This window comes from Carcharhinus amblyrhynchos, chromosome 4, assembly GCF_965287045.1.
Source record: "Carcharhinus amblyrhynchos chromosome 4, sCarAmb.v2.hapA, whole genome shotgun sequence".
Classification (NCBI taxonomy): domain Eukaryota; kingdom Metazoa; phylum Chordata; class Chondrichthyes; order Carcharhiniformes; family Carcharhinidae; genus Carcharhinus; species Carcharhinus amblyrhynchos.
This window is the reverse complement of record NC_137327.1, coordinates 140,209,527-140,226,025: the sequence shown is the minus strand read 5'-3', so window position 1 is coordinate 140,226,025 and position 16,499 is coordinate 140,209,527. Positions and strand designations below refer to the sequence as shown.

General features: G+C 45.0%; 1 protein-coding gene across 1 annotated transcript; it reads left to right on the top strand.

Annotated features, from left to right (window-relative positions):
- Positions 1–259: 259 nt before the first annotated feature.
- On the top strand, positions 260–16,242 carry ccdc160 (coiled-coil domain containing 160). The gene is made up of 2 exons (XM_080187976.1): positions 260–357; positions 14,787–16,242. The coding sequence occupies exon 2, from the start codon at positions 14,799–14,801 to the stop codon at positions 15,765–15,767; it is 969 nt and encodes a 322-aa protein (XP_080044102.1). The 5' UTR covers positions 260–357; positions 14,787–14,798; the 3' UTR covers positions 15,768–16,242.
- Positions 16,243–16,499: the final 257 nt, after the last annotated feature.

The following is a 16,499-nucleotide window of genomic DNA, read 5'->3' as shown; positions in this document are numbered from 1 at the left end:
GTCGCCGGGTTTTATTGTGTTAATGCTGTATAATGTCCATTCCCTGATTGACGAGGATGAGACTCGAACCTACGGCGCTGGGCTTCTAACCCAGCATCTTAACCACTCACCTACTATAATCAATGACGTCATGCACCACCCAATTGTACAAAAGAATCACAATCGCCCTGTCTCTCTGCGCATGGAAGTTGGTTGTGGTCATCTCCATGGTACCTGAGGCGAGAACTTCCGGAGCAACCGAAGGGAAGCGCCGAGCGAGCTGAGGTCTCTGTGTATTTAATCTTCATGTTGGACGGGGATCAATTCCCACCAAGTTACTTGAGGAGGTTGTACAGAACATTAAAATCTCGGAGCCAGGTTGGTCTGATGGGTGGGAGATGAAATTTAATGGCCAGAATTACGAAATGTTTATTTTGGCTGGGAGAATGTGGAGAGAGAATGGTTCAGAAAGGGTCATGATTCTCAGGGAAGCAGAAGAACCTGTTTCATCCCGAGAATAGTGGAAAAGGAGGGACCAAAAGAGGACACAGTTATGGTCAGTGGAGAAAAAGCACTCAGACTGAATGTGACCAAAAGTAAAGCATTGATAGAACCATAGAAAATTACAGCTCAGAAACAGGCCTTTTGGCCCTTCTTGTCTGTGCGGAACCATTTTCTGCCTAGTCCCACTGACCCGCACTTGAACCAAATCCCTCCACACCCCTCTCATCCATGAACCCGTCCAAGATTTTATGTTAAAAGTGACCCTACATTTACCACTTTATCCAGCAGCTCATTCCACATTCCCACCACTCTCTGTGTGAAGAATCCCCCCTAAAATAAGAACATAAGAAATAGGAGCAGGAGTCGGCCATCTAGCCCTTTGGGCCTGCCCCGCCATTCAATAAGATCATGGCTGATCTGAAGTGGATCAGTTCCACTTTCCCGCTTTCTCCCCATAACCCTTAATTCCCCTGTCTATCAAAAACCTGTCTACCTGTGACTTAAATATATTTAGCGAGGTAGCCTCCACCACTTCAACGGGCAGAGAACTCGAGATTCACCACCCTTTGAGTGAAGAAGTTCCTCCTCAACTCTGTTCTAAACTGCCCCCCCTTTATCTTGAGGCTGTGCCCTCTAGTCCTGCTGTCCTTTCTGAGCAGGAAGAATCTCTCTTCCCATCCATCCCTTTCATTATCTTATACTTCTCTATAAGATCCCCCCTCATCCTTCTAAACTCCAGTGAGTACAGACCCAGTCTATTTAGTCTCTCTTTGTTGTCTAACCGCCTCATCTCCGGTATCAGCCTAATGAACCTCCTCTGCACTCCCTCCAAGGCCAAAATATCCTTGCGCAAGTGTGGCAACCAAAACTGCACACAGTACTCCAGCTGCGGCCTCACCAGTGCCCTGTACAGTTGCAGCAAGACCTCCCTACTTTTATATTCTATCCCCTTCGCTATAAAGGCCAGCAACCCATTTGCCTTCCTGATCACCTGCTGCACCTGCAGGCTGGGTTTTTGCGATTCATGCACAAGGACCCCCAGGTCCCTCTGCACCGTAGCATGCTGCAGCTTTTCTCCCTTTAAATAGTAATCCCTCCTACTATTATTCCTGCCAAAGTGGATAACCTCGCACTTGCTAACATTGTACTCCATCTGCCAGGTCCTCGCCCACTCGCTCAGCCTATCCAGATCCCTCTGCAGACTTTCCACACCCTCTGCACAATTTGCTTTTCCACTCATCTTTGTGTCATCAGCAAATTTCGTCACCCTACACTCAGCCCCCTCCTCAAGATCATCTATATAAATGGTAAATAGCTGAGGCCCCAGCACTGATCCCTGCAGCACTCCACTAGTCACCAACCGCCAATCCGAATAGCACCCATTGATGCTTACTCTTTGCCTCCTATTAGACAACCAATCCTCAATCCACGCTAACACCTTACCCTAACTCCATGCCCCCTAACCTTCTGAAGCAACCTTTTGTGCGGCACCTTATCAAACGCCTTTTGAAAATCGAGGAAATACCACATCCACTGGTTCCCCTCTGTCTACCGCACTACTCACATCCTCATAAAAATCCAATAAATTCGTCAAACACAGCTTCCCCTTCACGAATCCGTGCTGCGTCTGCTCTATCAAACCATTCTTTTCTAGGTGCCTCGCTATTTCTTCTTTGATGACAGATTCAAGCATTTTTCCAACTACAGACGTTAAACTAACCGGCCTATAATTCCCTGCCTTTTGCGTGCTACCTTTTTTGAACAGCGGCGTAACATTAGCCGTTTTCCAATCTTCCGGCATTTCCCCGGAATCCAGCAAAGTTTGGTAAATAATCACTGAGGCATCTACTATCACCTCTGCCATTTCCTTCAGAACGCTGGGATGCATTCCATCCGGTCCTGGCGACTTGTCCACCATCAGTTCCGTTAGTCTGTCCAGCACTACCTCTCTAGTGACAGTAATCGCATTCAGGCCCTCAGCTCCTGCCATCCTTCTATCTTTAATATCCGGCAAACTATTCGCGTCCTCCTCCGTGAAGACCGAGGCAAAAAACTTATTTAAGGCCTGCGCCATTTCCTCATCTCCCACCACTAAATCCCCCCCTCTCATCCTCTAAGGGTCCAACATTCACTCTAGCCAGCCTCCTCTTCTTTATATATTTGTAAAAACTCTTACTGTCCTTTCTTATATTTAGTGCTAGTTTAGCTTCATAGTCTATCCTTCCTTTCTTTATCAACTTCTTAGTCATATTCTCTTTAAACTTTTCTCCTTTCACCCTTAACCCATGCCCTCTGGTTTTTTTTCTCCCCTAGCCTCAGTGGAAAAAGCCTGCTTGCATTCACTCTATCTATACCCAGCAAAATCTCATACACCTCTATCAAATCTCCCCTCGTTCTTCTTCGCTCCAGGGAATAAAATCCTAACCTATTCAATCTCTCTCTGTAACTCAGCTTCTCAAATCCCAGCAACATCCTCGTGAATCTTCTCTGCACTCTTTCAACCTTATTTACATCCTTCCTGTAACCAAGTGACCAAAACTGTACACAGTACTCTAAATTCAGCCTCACCAATGCCTCATATAACCTTACCAGAACACTCCAACTTTTATACTCGATACTCTGATTTATAAAGGCCAACGATATTGCCATTACTGAATATCCCACTGTTAACACTGAGGGCGTGGAGAGGGGAGCAAGGTTATCATTGATCAGAAACTAAACTGGATGAGCCATGTAAATACTGTGGCTACAAGAGCTAGTAACAGGCTCAGAATTCTGCAGTGATAAACTTGCCTCCTGATGCTCCAAAACCTGCCCACCATCTATGAGGCACAAGTCGGGAGTGTAATGGGATACTTTCCACGTGCTTGGATGAGCCCCCTATTATTTGTCATTTACATAAATTACATTGATGACTATGTGGGGGAGATAGGATTAGTAAGTTTGCCGATGACACAAAGGTTGGCTGTTAACAGTGAGGTTGAGTGTCGTGGGTGACAAGATGTAGACAGAATGGTCAAATGGCAAATGGAATTTAACCCTGTTAAGTGTGAAATGATCACTTTGGAAGCAGGAATTTAACAAGAAAGTATGCAATGACATATTCTGTGAAACAAACAGACCTGGCATGATTGTTCATAGACTCTGAAGGCAGATGGGCATGTTAGTCAGGTGGTGAAAAGGGCATATGGGACACTTGCCTTCATCAACTGAGGCATAAATTACAAGAGTTGTATAGCACTTTGGTGAGGCCACAACTGAAGTACTGTGTGCATTTCTAGTTGCCACATTATAGAAGGATGTGATTGCACTGGGGATGCAGAGGAGATTCACCAGGATGTTGCCTGGCATGGAACATAAATATGGAGAAAGGTTGGATAGGCTTGGGTTTTTTTTTGTTGGAGCAGAGAAGATCAAGGGGTGACCTGATTGAGGTGCACAAGACTGAGAAATAGACAGAGTGAATAGGGAGCAGCTGTTCCCCTTAGTTAAAGGATCAGTCATGAAGGGACATGGGTTTGGGGTGAGGGGCAGGAGGTTTAGGGGAGTTGTGAAGAAAAACCTTTTTACCCAGAGGGTGGTGACGGTCTGGAATGCAATGCCTGGGAGGATGGTGGAGGCGAGAAGCCTCATATCCTTTAAAAATCGCCTGGATGGGTACTTGGCACATCATAACATTCAGGGCTATGGGCCAAGTGCTGGAAGATAGGATTAGGTGGGAGTTCAGATGTTTCTCATGTGTTGATGCAGACTCGATGGGCCGAAGGGCCTCATCTGCACTCTGATTTTGAGTGCAGCTCCAACAACACTCAAAACTTTACAGCATCGAGGACAAATCAGTCTGCTTGATTGACATTCCTTCACAAACATTCAATCCCTCCACCACCCATGTAGAATGGCAGTACTCATCATCCTGACTTGTAAATATATCACCGTTTTTCACTGTCAGTGGTTCAAAACTCTCTCTAATAGCATTTGACTATAGCAGTTCTAGAAGGCAGCTCACTACCACCTTCTTAAGGATAATTGGAGATGGGCAATAAATGCTGGCCTAGCCACTGACGCATGTATCCCATGATTCTTTTGGGGAGCAGGGTGGAAAAGAGATATGGCATCTCGCACTAGGGGAAACAGTTTTAAAAATGAAGGGCCTTCATTGAAGACAGATGAGGAATCTCTTTGAGGGCTAATTTAGTCTTTAGAATTCTCTTCCCCAAAGAGAAGCAGGCGACGGTGCAGAGGGACCTCGGGGTCCTTGTGCATGAGTCGCAAAAACCCAGCTTGCAGGTGCAGCAGGTGGTCAGGAAGGTGAATGGGATGCTGGCCTTCATAGCGAGGGGGATTGAATATAAAAGTAGGGAGGTCTTGCTGCAGCTGTATAGGGCATTGGTGAGGCCGCAGCTGGAGTACTGTGTGCAGTTTTGGTTGCCGTACTTACGCAAGGATATTTTGGCCTTGGAGGGAGTGCAGAGGAGGTTTACTAGGCTGATACCGGAGTTGAGGGGGTTGAGCTATGAGGAGAGGCTGAATAAACTAGGCTTGTACTCGTTAGAGTTTAGAAGAATGAGGGGAGATCTCATTGAGACGTATAAGATGATGAATGGGATGGATAGGATAGAGGTGGAGAGACTCTTCCCGCTCAAAAAAGACAGTAGGACTAGGGGGCACAGCCTCAAGATAAAGGGGGGGCGGTTTAGAACGGAGTTGAGGAGGAACTTCTTCACTCAAAAGGTGGTGAATCTCTGGAATTCTCTGCCCGTTGAAGCGGTGGAGGCTGCCTCGCTAAATATTTTTAAGACGCGGTTTGATGGGTTTTTGATAAGAGAGGGGATTAAGGGTTATGGGGAGAGGGCGGGAAGGTGGAACTGAGCCGCGACAGATCAGCCATGATCTTATTGAATGGCGGGGCAGGCTCGAAGGGCTAGATGGCCTACTCCTCCTATTTCTTATGTTCTTATGTTCAAAGAGCAGTGAAAGAGAGATCTGAGATAGGAAGAGAGGGAGACTCCAAGAGGCTGGAATTGGGAGGGGGGCAGGGTTGGGAGGAGGGAAAGAATTTGAGGTTTGGGGTGGTGAGCGAGAGAGACTTGGTGGGGGGGAGAATGCGGGTAGGGCATGGGGGCGGGTGGAGAGAAGCAATCTGGGATGAGGTTAGGGTGGGAGAGGTTCCGCGGCTAGGGTGGGAGAGGTTCTAAGGAGATTGATGGGGGGTGGGGAGGAGAGATTCCAAGGGGTGCAGTTCTGAGGAGAGAAGAGTTATTTTCACAGGACCTTACAAGTCCACAGCATAGAACAGGGCCTTTAGCCCATCATACCCACACTAGTTAAAAATAACCACCTAACTGTTCTGATCCCATTTGCCATCATTTGGTGCGTAGCCTTAGAACATAGAACATTACAGCGCAGAACAGGCCCTTCGGCCCACGATGTTGCGCCGACCAGTTACAAAACAATGACCCACTAACCTAAACCAATCCCTTCTCGTCCATAAACCTATCCACGGATCTCTTAAACGCCCCCAAACTAGGCGCATTTACAACTGCAGCAGGCAGGGCATTCCAATCCCTCACCACCCTCTGGGTAAAGAACCTACCCCTGACATCTGTCCTATAACTACCACCCCTTAATTTTAAAGCCATGCCCCCTCGTGCTAGATTTCTCCATCAGAGGAAAAAGGCTATCACTATCCACCCTGTCTACACCTCTCATCATCTTATATGTTTCAATAAGATCCCCTCTTAGCCGCCTTCTTTCCAGCGAAAACAACCCCAAATCCCTCAGCCTCTCCTCATAGGACCTCCCCTCCATACCAGGCAACATCCTGGTAAACCTCCTCTGCACCCTCTCCAAAGCCTCCACATCCTTCCTATAATGCGGGGACCAGAACTGCACACAGTACTCCAAGTGCGGCCGCACCAGAGTTGTGTACAGTTGCAACATGACGCTGCGACTCCTAAATTCAATCCCCCTATCAATAAACGCCAAGACACCGTATGCCTTCTTAACAACCTTATCTACTTGACTCCCAACTTTCAGGGATCTATGTACACATACACCTAGATCCCTCTGTTCATCCACACTATTCAAAGTCCTCCCGTTAGCCCTATACTCGACACATCTGTTATTCCGACCAAAGTGAATTACCTCACACTTCTCCACATTAAACTCCATCCTTGTATGACTTGGTATCATAAGCACACATCTAAATATTTCTTAAATATTATGAGGGTCTCTGCCTCCACCAGCCTTTCAGACAGTGAGTTCCAGACTCCCACCACCCTCTGGATGAAAAAGCTTTTACACTCATCCCCTTCAAACCTCTTGTATGGCCCTAGTCATTGATCCCTCCACCAACGGGAAAAATTTCTTTCTATCTACTCTATCTATAAGAACATAAGAAATAGGAGCAGGAGTAGGCCATCCAGCCCCTCGAGCCTGCCCCGCCATTCAATAAGATCATGCCTGATCTGTCCTGGCTCAGTTCCACTTTCCCACCTTCTCCCCATAACCCTTAATCTGTCGTTGGAACTGAGCCACGACAGATCAGCCATGATCTTACTGAATGGCGGGGCAGGCTCGAGGGGCTAGATGGCCTACTCCTGCTCCTATTTCTTATGTTCTTAATCCCCTTGCCTATCAAAAACCTATCTACCCGCGTCTTAAATATATTTAGCGAGGCAGCCTCCACCACTTCAACAGGCAGAGAATTCCAGAGATTCACCACCCTTTGAGTGAAGAAGTTCCTCCTCAACTCCATTCTAAACCCCCCCCACTTGATCTTGAGGCTGTGCCCTCTAGTCCTACTGTCCTTTCTGAGTGGGAAGATCCTCTCCACCTCTATCCTATCCATCCCATTCATCATCTTGTATGTCTCAATGAGATCTCCCCTCGTTCTTCTAAACTCTAACGAGTACAAGCCTAGTTTATTCAGCCTCTCCTCATGGTTCAACCCCCTCAACTTCGGTGTCAGCCTAGTAAACCTCCTCTGCACTCCCTCCAAGGCCAAAATATCTTTGCGCCGGTGCGGCGCCCAAAACTGCACACAGTACCCCAGCTGCGGCCTCACCAATGCCCTATACAGCTGCAGCAAGACCTCCCTACTTTTATATTCAATCCCCCTCGCTATGAAGGCCAGCATCCCATTTGCCTTCCTGACCACCTGCTGCACCTGTAGGCTGGGTTTTTGCGACTCATGCACAAGGACCCCGAGGTCCCTCTGCACCATCGCATGCTGTAGTTTTTCGCCATGTAAGTAATAGTCCTTCTTACTATTATTCCTACCAAAGTGGACAACCTCACATTTGCCAACATTAAATTCCATTTGCCAGTTCCTGGCCCATTCGCCCAGCCTATCTAGATCCTTCTGCAGACTCTCCACACCCTCCGCACAATTTGCCTTTCCACCAATCTTGGTGTCATCAGCAAATTTCGACACCATACACTCGGTTCCCTCCTCCAGATCATCTGTATAAATGGTAAATAGCTGAGGCCCCAGCACCGACACCTGGGGCACCCCACTAGTCACCAACCGCCAATCCGAATAGCACCCATTGACACCCACTCTCTGCCTTCTATTTGACAGCCAATCCTCTATCCATGCTAACACCCTACCCCTAACTCCATGCCCCCTGACCTTCTGTAATAACCTCTTGTGAGGCACCTTGTGAAACGCCTTCTGAAAATCGAGAAACACCACATCCACCGGCTCTCCTTTATCCACCGCCCTAGACACATCCTCGTAGAACTCTAATAAATTCGTCAGACACGACTTCCCCTTAACGAAACCGTGCTGCATCTGCTCTACCAAACAATTCTCCTCAAGATGCCTTGCTATTTTCTCCTTGATCACGGACTCTAACATTTTACCCACAACAGACGTTAAACTAACCAGCCTATAATTCCCTGCCTTTTGCCTGCCACCCTTCTTAAACAACAGCGTAACATTAGCCATTTTCCAATCTTCCGGCACTTCCCCGGAATCCAGCGACGTTTGGAAAATAATCACCAAGGCCTCCACTATCACCTCCGCCATTTCTTTCAGGACCCTTGGATGCATTCCATCCGGTCCTGGGGACTTGTCCACAATCAGTCCCTCCAGTCTGTCGAGCACTGTAACAATAATGTCATTCAGGCCCTCCACTCCTACCATCTTTCCATTGCTAACACCCGGTTCATGATCTGTTGTCCTTTCAGTATCTTGTCTGCTTTCTTGCATCTTTGCAGAAACTTGATGTCTGTGTCGATATGCGCAATCTTCTTGGAGATCCTCTCCACTTGTAACCGCCAGTTTGCAGTGTCGATGGTAGCCATGATGTGGAGATGCCAGCATTGGACTGAGGTAAACTCAGTTACAAGTCTCACAACACCAGGCTAAAATCCAACAGGTTTATTTGGTAGCACAAGCTTTTGGAGTCTCGCTGTTTCTTCAGGTGAGTGAGGAGTTCTATTCACAAACAGGGCATATATAGACACAAACTCAATTTTCAAGATAATGGTTGGAATGCGAGTCTTTACAGGTAATGCAGTCTTAAAGGTACAGATAAAGTGAGTGGAGAGAGTGCCAAGCTGTAGTTAAAGAGGTGTGTATTGTCTACAGCCAGGACAGTTAGTGAGATTTTGCAAGCCCAGACAAGTCATGGGGGTTACAGATAGTGTGGCATGATCTGGTCGAGGCCGCCCTCATGTGCGGAACTTGGCTATTAGTTTCTGCTCACCAATTTTGCGTTGTGTGTTGTGAAGTCTGCCTTGGAGAACACTTACCGGAAGATTAGGGGCTGAATGCCCGTGACTGCTGAAGAAATGAACACTCCTGCCTGGTGATTGTCAAGCAGTGTTCATTTATCCGTTGTCGTACCATCTGCATGGTCTCCCCCATGTGCCATGCCTCAGGACACCCCTTCCTGCAGCGTATCAGGTAGTCAACATTGGCTGAGTCACAAGAGCATGTACCATGTTCCTGGTGGATGGTATTCTTACATGAGATGATGGCATCTATGTCGATGATCCAAGTTCTGCACACATGAAGACAGCTCCAACCGGGATCTTGGATTCATGTCACACTATCTGTAACCCCATCAACTTGCCTGGGCTTGCAAAATCTCACCTAACTGTCTTGGCTAAAGACAATACGCACCTCTTTAATCTGTGCTTAACTCTCTGTCCACTCATATTGTCTGTACCTCTTAAGACTTGATTCCAACCATTATCTTCTAAGTTGAGTTTGTCTCTATATATGCCCTGTTTGTGAACACAACTCCTCACTCACCTGAAGAAAAACAAACTCTAAAAGCTTGTACTACCAAATAAACCTGTTGGACTTCAACCTGGTGCTGTGAGACTTCTTACTGTCAAGAGGATTACAGGGAAAGATCAAACAGAGAAACAAAGCATACAATAGGCACAAAGAACTAAACAGTGCAAATACCCTAGTCTCTTCAATACCCTCTTTTGAACCAGGTCTTCTTTGTAATCTCAGGATCGTGGGAGGATTTTCTTCCCTTGTTTTTGGTGGGTAAGAATGACAAGAGTTGGAGAATTGAATGGGAAATCCAAAATTCAATTTGATGATCAGCCATGATCAAAATGAATGGCAGAGCAGGCTTGAAGGACTGAATGGCCTACCCTTCATCTAGTTTCTGTTTGTTTATAAAATGGTTTTTACACTGATTTCACAATTCAATTGTGCCCACCCAGGCTTGTGATGTAATGTGGTTCCTGCCATATAATGACTTGATGGTAGGAAACAGAGGTTGAAGGTTGTTTCTTAGACTGGAAGCCTGTGACTAGTGGTGTGCCTCAGGGGTTGGCGATGGGATCCTTATTATTTGTTATTTATATTAATGATTTGGATGTGAATGTACAAGGCACGGTTAGTAAGTTTGCGATGACATGAAATTAGGAGGTATCGTTGATCGTGAAGAAGATTAACAAAAATTGTAGGGAGATCTTGATCGGTTAGGGAAGTGGGCTGAGGATTGGCAAATGGATTTCAATACAGATAAGTGTGAGGAGTTGCATTTTGGAAAGTCAAACCCAAGGTAGGACTTATGCAATGAATGGTAGGGCTCTGGGGACAGTTGAGGAACAGAGGGAGCTAGAAGTGTAAGTACATCAAAAGACATTAGTAAACTGAAAAGAGTACAAAGGTTTACGAGAACGTAGATGGGTGGGTCAGTAAGTTTGCAGACCACACAAAAATAGGTGGAGTTGTGGATAGTGTAGAAGATTGTCAAAGAATACAGCGGGATATAGATCAGCTGCAGACATGGGCAGAGAAATGGCAGATAGTTTAATCTGGGCTAGTGTGAGGTGTTGCATTTTGGGAGATCAAATCTTGAAGGTAGGTATACAATTAATGGTTGGACCCTGAACAGCATTGATGTACAGAGGGATCTTGGGGTTCAGGTTCATAGCTCCCTGACAATGGCCATACAAGTCAAAAGTGTGGTCAAGAAAGCATAAGGCATGCTTGCCTTTATCGTAGAATCTACAGTGCAGAAGGAGGCTATTCAGCCCATCGAGTCTGCACCAACCATAATCCCACCCAGGTCTTATCCCCATAATCCCATGCATTTTTACCCTAGCTAGTCCCCCTGTCTTAAGGAACAATTTAGCTTGGCCAATCCATCTAACCTGCATATCTTTGGACTATTGGAGGAAACCAGAGGAAACCCATGCAGTTACAGGAAGAATGTGCAAACTACTCGCAGACAGTGACCCAAGGCCACAACTGAACCCGGGTCCCTGGTGCTGAGAGGCAGCAGTGCTAACCACTGTGCCACGCATTATTGGTCAGGGCATTGAATAAAAGTCAGGATGTAATGCTGCAGCTTTATAAAATTTTGGTTAGGCCGCACTTGCATTCAATTCTGGTTACTATGTTAGAGGAAGGATGTGGAGGCTTTGGAAAGGGTGCAAAAGAGGTTTACCAGGATGCTGCCTGGTTTGGAGGGAATGAGCTATAAGGAGAGGCTGGACAAATTAGTTGATTTCTTGGGAGTGACAGAGGCTGAGGGGAGACCTGATTGAAGTCTATAAAATTGAGAGGCGTAGATAAGGTTGACAGTCAGGATCTTTTTTCCAGAGTTGAAATGTCTTATGCTAGGAGGCATGCGCTGATGGTGAGAGGGGGAAAGCTCAAAGGAGATGTGAGGGGCAAGTTTTTTTACATAGAGTAGTAGGTTTCTGGAATGCGCTGCCAGGGGTGGTGGTGGAGGCATATATGGTAGGGGTGTTTAACAGGCTTTTAGATCAGCACATGAACATGCAAGGAATAGAGTGGAACAAGGGCAGGCAGAAGGGATTAGTTTAATTTGGCATCATGTTTGACACAACATTGTGGGCCGAAGGGCCTGTTCCTGCGCTGAACTGTTCTATGTTGCTGAACTAGTGAGCTTGAGTTGTAGGGAGAGCTTGGCCAGGCTAGGACTTCATTCTTTGGAAGGTAGGAGAACGAGGGGTAACCTTACTGAGGTGTATAAAATCATCCATGTTGATAGCATGAATGCTCCTAGTTTTTTCCTCAGGGATGGGGAATTGAAAACTAGAGGGATAGGTTTAAGTTGAGAGGGCAAAGATTTAAAAGGAACTTCACACAGAGGATGGTGCATGTATGGAATCAGTTGCCAGGAGTGGCACGGTGGCAGTGGTTAGCACAACTGCCTCACAGCATCAGGGACCCAGGTTCGATTCCTGGCTTGGGTCTGTGTGGAGTTTGCACATTCTCTCCATGTCTGCATGGGTTTCCTCCCACAGTCTGAAAGACACGCTCGTTAGGTGCATCGACCCGAACAGGCGTTAGAATGTGGCGACCAGGGGAATTTCACAGTAACTTCTTTGCAATGTTTAATGTAAGCCTTACTTGTGACTAATAAGTAAACTTTACATTAACTTTAGAAAATGATTGAGGCAGGTGCAATAGCAACGTTAAAGCGTTTAGGAAAGTACATGGATGAGAAAGGATTAGAGGGATATGGGCCAAACGCGGGCAATTCAGACTAATTGGTAGGGCACCATGGTTGGCATGGATTGGTTGGGCTTAAGGGTCTGTTTCACAGGTACCTAAGAACATAGGAATTGGAGCTGAAATAGGTAAATTCAGCCCTTCGAGCCTGCTCCGCCATTTAATCAGATCATGGCCGATCTCTCCCTGGTCTGAAATCCACCTCCCCACCTGTTCCCCATATCCCCTTATCATTTTTTTTTATTAGAAATAAATCTTTCTTGAAACCATTCAACAATTCAGACTCCACGCACTATGGAGCAGCGAGTTCGACAAATTCACCACTCTCTGCAAGAAATAGTTTCTTCTCGTCTCAGTTTTAAATCTACCGCCTTGCAACCTATACCTGTAACCCCCTGTTCGAGATTGCCCCAAAAGGGGAAACATTTGTCTACATTTACTTTATCAATCCCTTTAAAAATTTTATATACCTCGATCAGATCCTCCGTCATCCATCTAAATTCCAGTGAGTACAGGCCCAATCTGTTTAATCTCTCTTCGTACGTCAACTGTTTCACCTCTGGAATCAATCTGGTGAACCTCCTCTGAACTGCCTCTAATGCCACCACATCCTTCCTCAAATAAAGAAACCAAAAGTGGACACAATACCCAGGTGTGATCTCACCAATATCCTGTACAATTGCAGCAACACTTCTCTATATACTCCAATCCCTTTGCAATAAATGCCAATATCCCATTAGCCTTTTTTATTATGTGCTGTACCTGCATATCGACTTTCTGCGATTCATGAACACAGACACCCTCTGCCTGGATGCATTTTGAATCTGCTTTTCATTGAGGTAATAATTTGCCCCTCTCTTTTTTCTGCCAAAATGGATAACCTTTCACTTATCCACATTAAACACCATCTGCCAAATTTTAGGCCATTTTCCTAGCCTATATCTATCCATCTTTAAAATCTTTATATCCTCTTCACTGCCTGCTTTCCCAGCTATTTTAGTATCATTCACAAATGTTGCTATGTTACACTCTGTCCATGCTTGAAGATCATTTATAAAGTTTGTAAATAGTTGAGCTCCAAGGACTGACCCCTGCAGCACCCCGCCAGTTACATTTTGCAAGCCAGAAACAGACCCATTTATTCCTCTGCATTAATGACAGTTTTTGGAAAATCTTCATTATTCTCTGCTGTGAAGACAGAGGCATAATATAGCTTAGTGCCTGCACCATCTGTGTTCCCCATTAATACTTCACCAGCGCAGTTCTCTAAAGGGCCAATATTTACTTTAGCTACTCTTTATATACTTAGGAAGCTTTTGGTTTCTGTGTTTGTTTTCTGCTAGTTTCCTTTGATAGTTCATGTGGGCAGCATGGTGGCACAGTGGTCAGCACTGCTGTTTCACAGCACCAGGGTCTTGGGTTCGATTCCTGGCTTGGGTCACTGTCTGTGTGGAGTTTGCACATTCTCCCTGTGTTTACATGGGTTTCCTCCGGGAGCTTCAGTTTCTTCCCACATTCTGAAAGACTTGCTGGTCAGGTGCGTAGACCTGAGCAGGCGCTGGACTGTGGCGACGAGGGGAATTTCACAATAACTTCATTGCAGCTTTACTTGTGACTAATATTAAAAACTTTATTTATTAATTAATTAGCTCTTTTGATTCAATTTTTCGTAGCCTTTTGCTGAACCTTAAAATTCTCCCAATTCTTCATTTTAGCAGGAGATTTTGCAGTTTGCTATTCCCTAGATTTTGCCTTTATGTCCTCTTTGACTTCTCTTGCCATAGAATGTTTTGTTTGTTTGTTTGTTTGTTTACCCCATTATACCACCTTTTAAATATAATTAGCAGGTGTCTCCACTGTAGCAATCCTTATGTAGAAAGATTGCCTTGCCCACCCAACCCCCAGCAGCGTAACATCATATTGGCGCAGTTCACAGCGGGTTTTTAAAAAAATGCACAACTGCTGAACAGCCCGCCAGGGACGTACAGGTGAATACAGCCTAAGCAGAGAGAGAGTCATGCCCAGGCAGTGCCAGATGGGAGGAAGTGGGGGCTGGGTAGTGCCTGGGGATCATGTCCTTGGGCTGACGTGATGTCGTGGGATCCGACTCCTTGATGCTTTTTAATGACATGTCAAAAAACAGGTGGGAAAACCTGTCGGTGGAGCCAGTATGCTACACTGATTTTGTTGCCTGAGTTGATACTTAATCGAAGAATGAGAAAGTTGTGCCCCATATTTCCCTGTGGCTGTCGATGTTTGCAGCTCATCAACCTATTGAATCTGCACTCATCATTTCAAAATACTGACAAATAACATATGGTTGCTTTTATTTATTTAATAGAAATTTTGAGAGATGGAAGAGAAGCATTGGGTTCAAGAGTTATTTCCTCCACATTTCAGTGTGCATGACCTTATTGGGGTGGATGTTACTTTGGAGCCTGTGCTAATTTCAGAACACTTTGCAGCCAGGAGAGCCAAAAGAATTGAAAATCTTTACCAGCAGAAAATGAAGAATTTTCAACAAGAACAGAAACTGAGAAGAAAAGCCTCTATTTCAGGACTGATCATATCTGAAGCAGTTCCTCAAGCTTCCATCAAAAAACTGGAATCACAAGGCTATAGTCACAGTCAAGTTGGTGAATGTAACTCAGACAGTTCAAAGAAAAGTACTGAGAATAGTGATGGAGTGGAAAAGCAGCATCTGTGGAACAATGAGGAACTAACAGTTTTATGTGAAACAAAGTGTAGAAAGGCCTTTGAGCAACAAAATTTAAAAGCACAACTGGCACTGGCATATTTGCAGGCAGCAGAGTTGAAGGCAAACAGCAAGAAACTCGTATTGTGTCTAGAAAAGAAAGAGACTGAACTCAGTAAGATCAGAATAGAATTACAGAACAGAACCTTCTATCTTGGACATATTACTCAAGAGAACTTCAAAAAAGACTTGAAGATTCAAAGTCTTAAAAAAGATTTGCAGGAAAAAGTACTGACTACATGTAACCTGAGCGCTCAGTTGCAACGGAGCAGGCTGGAAACCCAGGATTTATGTCTACGAAAGAAGAATCTCTGCTCTGATTTGAAGCAGCTGGCATTACAGCAGCAGCTAGAAATAAGCCGTATGGTGGAGAGATTGAAAGGGCAATCAAGCTTAGAACTGAAGAAATTGCAAACAGAATTGAACACAGTGAAGACTGAACTGAACGAGGAAAAATATCAACATGCTCAAAACAAGAAAGCCCTGGAGTTGTTGCACAAACATTTCTCTCGTTCACCGTCCTTGGGCCCAGTTGAAGACATTAAAATTGATTTTCTCAATAAGTGACATGACTCTATCACTTGGTTCCAGTGTAGATTCTATTTATCAGCAATAATTGGTTCTTGGAATTTAAATTCTTATTGGTTCCCTGTCGGTTATGTAGCACAAGTTGTTTTACTTATTCTCATTTTTAGTTATAAAGTACAGATCAAAATCCATCTTTCTGGAGTTATTCTTAGGCTATTTCTGCTTTTACAATAGTTGTTGTGATAGAATGTTACAGTGCAGAAAGAGCTCATTTGCCCAATCCAATCTGCGTTGGGTGCAAATATCAAAGAACAGCTTTGAAGTTCCTTTTGAATCTCTTTGTTTAACTGGATATTCATAGAATCACCAGAATCCCTGCACTATACTGACTAACAAGAACAGGCCCTATCCCCGTAACCACATGTATTTACCCTGTTAGTCCCTCTGACACTAAGGGGCAATTTTTTTGCACAGCCAATCCACCTAAGCTGCACATCTTTGGACTGAAATATTGTAGAGTGGAACAGAAAGATTTTTAATTTTGTACCAGATGAAAAATAAATGAATTAAACTAAAGATGATACCTTTTTGTACGTTAAAGATAATTTCTATGGGTTTAGCTGCACATTAATAGCAAATAATTTAAACTTGAAAATTTCAGTGTATTTTGAGTCTCTCCTGTCTCCTAACCTGGCCAATTATCTCCACAACTCTTGATCATCAATAAAGTAATGGAAGGGGTCATCAACAGCACTATCAAGTGGTAATTGC